Source organism: Populus euphratica, unplaced genomic scaffold (assembly GCF_000495115.2).
Source record: "Populus euphratica unplaced genomic scaffold, PopEup_1.0 scaffold979.1, whole genome shotgun sequence".
NCBI lineage: Eukaryota > Viridiplantae > Streptophyta > Magnoliopsida > Malpighiales > Salicaceae > Populus > Populus euphratica.
The window spans coordinates 13,918-20,231 of record NW_011500835.1 but is presented as its reverse complement, the minus strand read 5'-3'; the positions used below and the strand labels follow the sequence as shown (position 1 = coordinate 20,231).

General features: G+C 29.0%; 1 protein-coding gene across 1 annotated transcript; it reads right to left on the bottom strand.

Annotated features, from left to right (window-relative positions):
* Nucleotides 1–218: 218 nt before the first annotated feature.
* On the bottom strand, nucleotides 219–2,334 carry LOC105116542 (uncharacterized). The gene is made up of 7 exons (XM_011013950.1): nucleotides 2,110–2,334; nucleotides 1,867–1,939; nucleotides 1,626–1,741; nucleotides 1,290–1,402; nucleotides 943–1,042; nucleotides 781–848; nucleotides 219–545 (listed from the first exon to the last, which is right to left on the bottom strand). The coding sequence occupies exons 1-7, from the start codon at nucleotides 2,129–2,131 to the stop codon at nucleotides 450–452; spliced, it is 588 nt and encodes a 195-aa protein (XP_011012252.1). The 5' UTR covers nucleotides 2,132–2,334; the 3' UTR covers nucleotides 219–449.
* Nucleotides 2,335–6,314: the final 3,980 nt, after the last annotated feature.

Sequence of the window (6,314 nt, the reverse complement as noted above, 5' to 3'; positions counted from 1 at the left end):
TAGGATATTAGATTTTTCCTCAAGTGAGCATATATGGGATTTCTCTTGAAAATGTGACATTATAATGCATTGTTGACCTTTTAGATACATGTAGGGATACAAAGGGTTTATTTCACATCCCTTAGACATATCCGTTAAGTCTCTGTTTGATAACTATATGGACTTAATTTAATTTGAACTATACTGAGATTGAAGAAAACAACAAATTTATATTTTTCTTAAATATAAAATTATTATTACTTCGTTCAAACGTGTTCTTACAGAAGCGTAATAATTATACATTATTCAACACGTACACACTTAATTAATTATTAATGAGACGACTCTTACTAAATCCACGGGTGAACTAAAAAATAAAGTCCTTCATCACATCTAGTAGCTGAAGAACCTCTTACACCTAAAAATACAAGCCACGCGACACCCCTTACGTGGTCTCCAGATCAAGTTGGTCATCCGATGATTTTGACCACGCACACATCATAAATTCCATGTTCTTCGAAGTGCTTCTTCTTCATCATCATCTTATTGTGTTCTCCAGTCAAATCCTTGAGAAAATGGTAAAGAAGGAAATGAGAGTTTTGTAAAAGAAATCAATATCACTTAAAGGATATGTGATATTAAGCTATACAAAGATCGATGAGATTTCCCCAATAAAAAAAATGTGTACATTTGCATGTTCCGAGACTTAATATTGAAATTCCCCAAAATAGTAAGAACAGTGCTAGCTCTCAATCAAACAAAATCATCCCAAGAAGAAATAACAGATATAAAAACACTGACCGAAGACGGTGGAAGGACGATTGTTCTTCTTTGCCCAACTCGCATGCCCACAATCCCATCATACAAGCCTGCATAAGTTCCATATTCTAGTAACTTCATCTCCAGATAGCATGTAGACAACATATTGCAATATTCCAAAAGAGCCAAAAATTAAGTTTTCACCTTCACATATTTTGTTCTCGCCTGGACCAATTATTTCATGATCATGTTCCGCACGCAATTCATGAGTGTGAATATCATAGAGCTTGTAGTGAATTTTTACCTGCAAAGTATCGCAAATGGTTGAGAGGCGAATTCAGGTAAAATATAAGGCAATTAGCCGAAATCTCGGGCCAAGCTAAGTAGAGAGGAAAGCTAAAACATAGCATGATATAAGGAAAATGGCCTACATGCTCCTCAGATATGGACGATAATCAATAATTTCCCATGCAAAACCTTGTTTGTGGGATATATGAGAAGTATAAGGATGGAATTTGTAATTTCCAAGAATCAAAGGAAACATTAAAAACCTTCTGACCGTCCTTTACGCAACAGTCAGTACTGCCGGCTTCCGTCAGCCCGGAATTTTTGGTCCAGGGCAATTTGAAATGCCGTTTGGTTTTTTTTTCCTCCTTATTAGGTTCTGCAATGCATTTGAAAATTCTAAGTTAAATCATTGATACATTTTGCATTCAGATTTTAAAATTTTAAATAGCTTCTGTGGATATTTAATCTAACACATGATCAAAAGTCTTAGTAGAAAACTTCCTTATAGTTTTTTATAGAGAACTATTTAAGTACTTCAACCAGATAGTGAATATTAAAGGCATAACATCATCAAGAAACTTAGAGAAAGGCAAGGTTACCCTGACAAACTGGGAGATAACCTGATACAACACGTGAATATGAGATGAAAAACGAGAGGCGATGACCGCCCTTCGGAATCTCCATGCTTTGTAGCATATAATTGCTGCGCCATGGTCTATAAATGGAAAACCGTGGGTCCGGTCATAAATTAAAGGCTAATATTAGTAAAATTTATGATTAAATATTAACGACAACCAATTAAGATAATATAGAGGCTGAAAGTATTTCACCAACTCTTACTTGGCAACCTTGAAGCTGCGAATAATGTTACTGTTCTCATGACCATAGAAAGTCCCGAACGAGCGACATATGGCTGCAGGGAGGAGACCACAGAACCATATTCGTGAAACAGATAAAAACAAACTATACATATTTCACTAATTAATCACAGTTGGGAGCAAGGCAAGAGGAATGGTTTAAGATGATAATTAAGTAGTTGATTTAAAAACCATTAAGAGAAATTAAGAGAGTGGCAGGAATTACTGGGAAAGAATGGCTTGCGCATGAGAGAGAAAGCCTGAGAGGAAACCACTGGAGTTAATTACAATTGCCAGAGATATCAAAAGAGAGGTGAGCGTTGCTTTTATATTTGTAGTTGGAAAACATTGACCTTTTAGATTGAGGAAAACTAACTAGCCTGTCCGTCTTTCATGTCATCCTAAAAATTTCCGAAAAACTAAGCCGATACAGTGAGATGAAAAAGAACTGGTAACACACCTAGTGAGAATACGTTGAGAAAAATGTAAGAAAAAGAAGAATCGTCACCCCTTCTAAGAATTCATTTTTTTTGATGTATTAACTAGTTTACCAGACGCTATTAGAAAAAAGCAGCAGAATTACCGGAAAAATATTTTGTTGTTTTTAACTTATGAAAATTATGATGGAAAATTTTGTCAGTGATTTTCTACAAAAACAGCGATGAAAAATTTGTTAACATTATTACTTCATTTAACAAGGAATAAATACTAATTACATAAGTTTTAATAATGGATAAATACGATAAGCTATTAAAATGTTTTTTACATGCAGATGCAAAGAGAGTTACTATATTCAAAACGCAGCTGAACTCATAAAAAAAAAAATATTCTTTTGAGTTTGGAGAAACTTATGGGAGGAACTCTCATACTAGAAACTTTTATCAAAGGAACTTTAATAGAAAGAACTCTCATTCTTGAACTCATTAAAAAACTCAATTTTCTTTAAAAAAACTCCTATTAAAAAAACTCTCACAAGAGAAATTCAATTTCAGTGAGAGAGAGTAATTTCTAATATCAACATGTTAATTTGAATGGGTTTGATTAAAATCAGTTTTTTTTTTTTGTGTTTGTTATGTTATGTTGTTTTTTGACAGTTGTGTTTTCTAGGAATGTAAAATGAAAGTAACATTTCCAAAAACATGTTTCATAAATGAATATTATACTTTTAAAAACTTATATTTTTGCTTAAAAATACTTGTTTCATAATCAATTACTTTGCTTTCAATTAAAGTATGAGGTGAGCTTTTATTAATAACATCATCTACTTATTATACCAAAGGAAAATATTCAATCCTTCTTTGCATTGTATATGGACCAAGTCAATACTCCAACGTGACCTACACGAAGATATTTTTTATGGTGCTTAAAAAATAACAAGTGTCATCCTATGAATTACTCCTTTGATTTGACTTTGAAAAAAAGAGATGCACACAGTTGAGAAAAAGACAGAAAAAAAATTCATGGCCTATAAAAAATGATAAATATACATCCACATATGATTTTTCTGTCTTACTTGTATCTATTTATTTCTTTAATGTAAACTCTAGAAGATAATTAATAGAATGTCACTAGTTACTCCATCATTTATTTATTTATTACCAAAATATTAAAGTTAAAGCATATATTATGTATTGTTATATATATGGACACTATTTAATTTTCAAATTATGAGTTATTTATTGTATCAATAGTAAATAATTAGTCATTGTTTGTATTAATATTATATCATATCAATACTCCTAACATAACCTGCATACAAATTAAAATTAGTGACTTGATTGCTTGTATAGTCTTACATGTCATTATTTCTTATACATGTGGTGCAAATAAAATATTCGTTACTTGCTATGTAAATATTAATACTATACAATAAGTTTTCAAAACTACTTCAAGAATTGCAACTTAAAAGTTAATTAATTTATTTTATCTCAAAATAAACATATACTTATTAATGATATTCAATCTCATCACGTGGTCTATTAAACTTTATATAAAAGATAAAATTACATAATACTTATAAACAAGTTGATTTATATAATGTGAAATGTTAACATTATTCATTCTCATAAACAATGTTTTTCTGGTCATTTATTCATAAAAATGCATAAATTTAGATTTGTTATAATCTTTTTAGAATTGATTTGAATTAATTAGATCAATCTCAAACTAATTTGAGCAAATTTCTTATATTTTATTCTTTTTATTCTTGTATCATATTTTACAATATCCTATCCTAAACAAAAACAAAATAAAATTATGTTGCTTCACAATTAACTAAAACTAATCAAATTTTTAATTTTTGAATCGATGTTTTCTAACAATGTATACGTTAGGAAGGGGTAGTTTATAATAACACCTATTGATTTGAATATGGTTTTTTGAAATAGATTTTACCTTATTGTATCTCATGTTATGTTTGGATTGATATGCTATATTTTGTTGATTTGGAATATAAAATGAAAACACAACTAAACCTCTATAAATTAATGTTTTTAGAACCATGAAATTTTGTTAGTTAATTGAGATATTGTTTAATTGATAAATTAATGATTTATTAATTTATACATTAATTAATAAAAAATTGTTTTATTAAGTTATTATTTATTTATTTATTTTCCAAAACATCAAAGTTAATGCTTATATCATATGTTGTTATTTGTAAACGTTATCTAATTTTCAAATTACAAGTTTTTTATTTACCAAAGGCAAATGATTAGTCCTTGTTTGTATTAATATTGTGTCCTATAAATACTCCTAGCATGACCAACATGCAAATTAAACTTAGTAACTTGATTGCTTATATAGTCATATCATAAATTTTCATAACATGTGGTGCAACAAACATATTTGTTACTTGCCATGCATATGGTAGTACTATACAACAAGTCTTGAAAGCTACTTCAAGAATTCTAACTTAAAAATAAATTAAATTATCTTATCTAAAAATAAAAAAATGCTATTTGATGATGTTCAATTGTCCCATCATATAGTCTATTAGACTTTAAAAGATAAGATTAGATGATACTCATAAATGAGTTGGCTTATCTAGACAACATGAAATATCAACATCATTCATTCTCATAAGTAATATTTTTGTGGTGATTATTTGTTCATAAAAATGCATAAAATTCTCCATTTAGATCTTTCGTAATCTTTTTAGAATTGATTTGAATCAACTAATTACCATTAATCTCAAACTACTTAGAGCAAATTTCATATATTTTATTCTTATTATTCTTTTTCAATGGACCTTGTATCATATTTTACAATAGCCTTTTTTTTTTAAAAAAAAAAGATTATGTTGTTTCACAAGCAACTAAAACTAATCAAATCTTTTATTATTGAATCAATTTTTTCTTACAACGTGTACATGTAGAGGGGATTGTTTATAATAACAACCGATTGAATTGAACATGGTTATTTGAAATAACTTTTTTTTTTTATTGTATCTCATGTTATGTTGTGTTTGGATATGGTATATTGTGTTTGACTTGGAATATAAAACAAAAGCATAACAAAACCTTTATAAATTTTTATTTTTAAGAGCATTAAAATTTATTAGTTAGTTGAGATATTATTTAAATGAATTAACAATTTTTTAATTTATACATTAATTAATAAAAAGTTGATTTATTAAGGTTTTATTTTTTCCCAAAACATTAAAGTTATTGTTACTTATGAACACTATCTAATTTTCAAATTGAAAGTTATTTATTATACCAAAGGCAAAAATGATTAATCCTTATTTGTATTAATATTGTGTCATATCAATGAGGAATAAATATGGTAGGCTATTGAAAGATCTTATATACACCTAGGGGTGTATGGAGAGTTACTAGATTCAAAATGTAGCTGAGCCTAAAGAAAAAACCCATGGGAGAAACTTTCATGTGAGAAATTTTCATTGAAGAAACTCAAATGAAGAACTTATATTGGAGGAGTTCTTATTCTTGAACTTATTGGAGGAACTCTCATTGGAGAAACTCAACTCTCTGTAAGAAATTTCCACTAGAGGAACTCTCATATTAGAACTCGATAGAGAAACTCAACTCTCATTAGAGAGACTTCCTTTTAAAAAACTCTCATCAGAGAAACTCAACTTTCTTTGGAGGAATTCTTATTAAAAAAACTCTTTCTCAAGGCTGAGTTCATGAGGGGTGAACTTTTCTTTTTTACCAAGCCCATAGTGTTGAGCTTTTCTTTAAGTTTGAACTCATGAGGGTTAAACTATTTCCCTTGGCCATGACATTAGACCTAGACATGTTGCCCGGGACCTTAATTGTTTTAGCCCTTGGGGGTTTTTAGGTTCGTTAAATTTAGATTCATCAAAAACCTAACAGATTTTGTTTATCCAAAGAGCAAATCAACAATTCTAAATAAAATAGCACAAGATAAATGATTTCAACCATTAAAAATCTCTCACTAATGATG

Excerpts from the sequence above, each read along its gene's own strand:
- LOC105116542 (XM_011013950.1), bottom strand. The coding sequence starts at position 2,131 with ATGCGCAAGCCATTCTTTCCCA. Across the intron at positions 1,043-1,289 it reads GCGTAAAGGACGGTCAGAAG|GTAAAAATTCACTACAAGCT; the intron begins GTTTTTAATGTT and ends GATACTTTGCAG. Across the intron at positions 849-942 it reads CGAGAACAAAATATGTGAAG|GCTTGTATGATGGGATTGTG; the intron begins GTGAAAACTTAA and ends GAACTTATGCAG.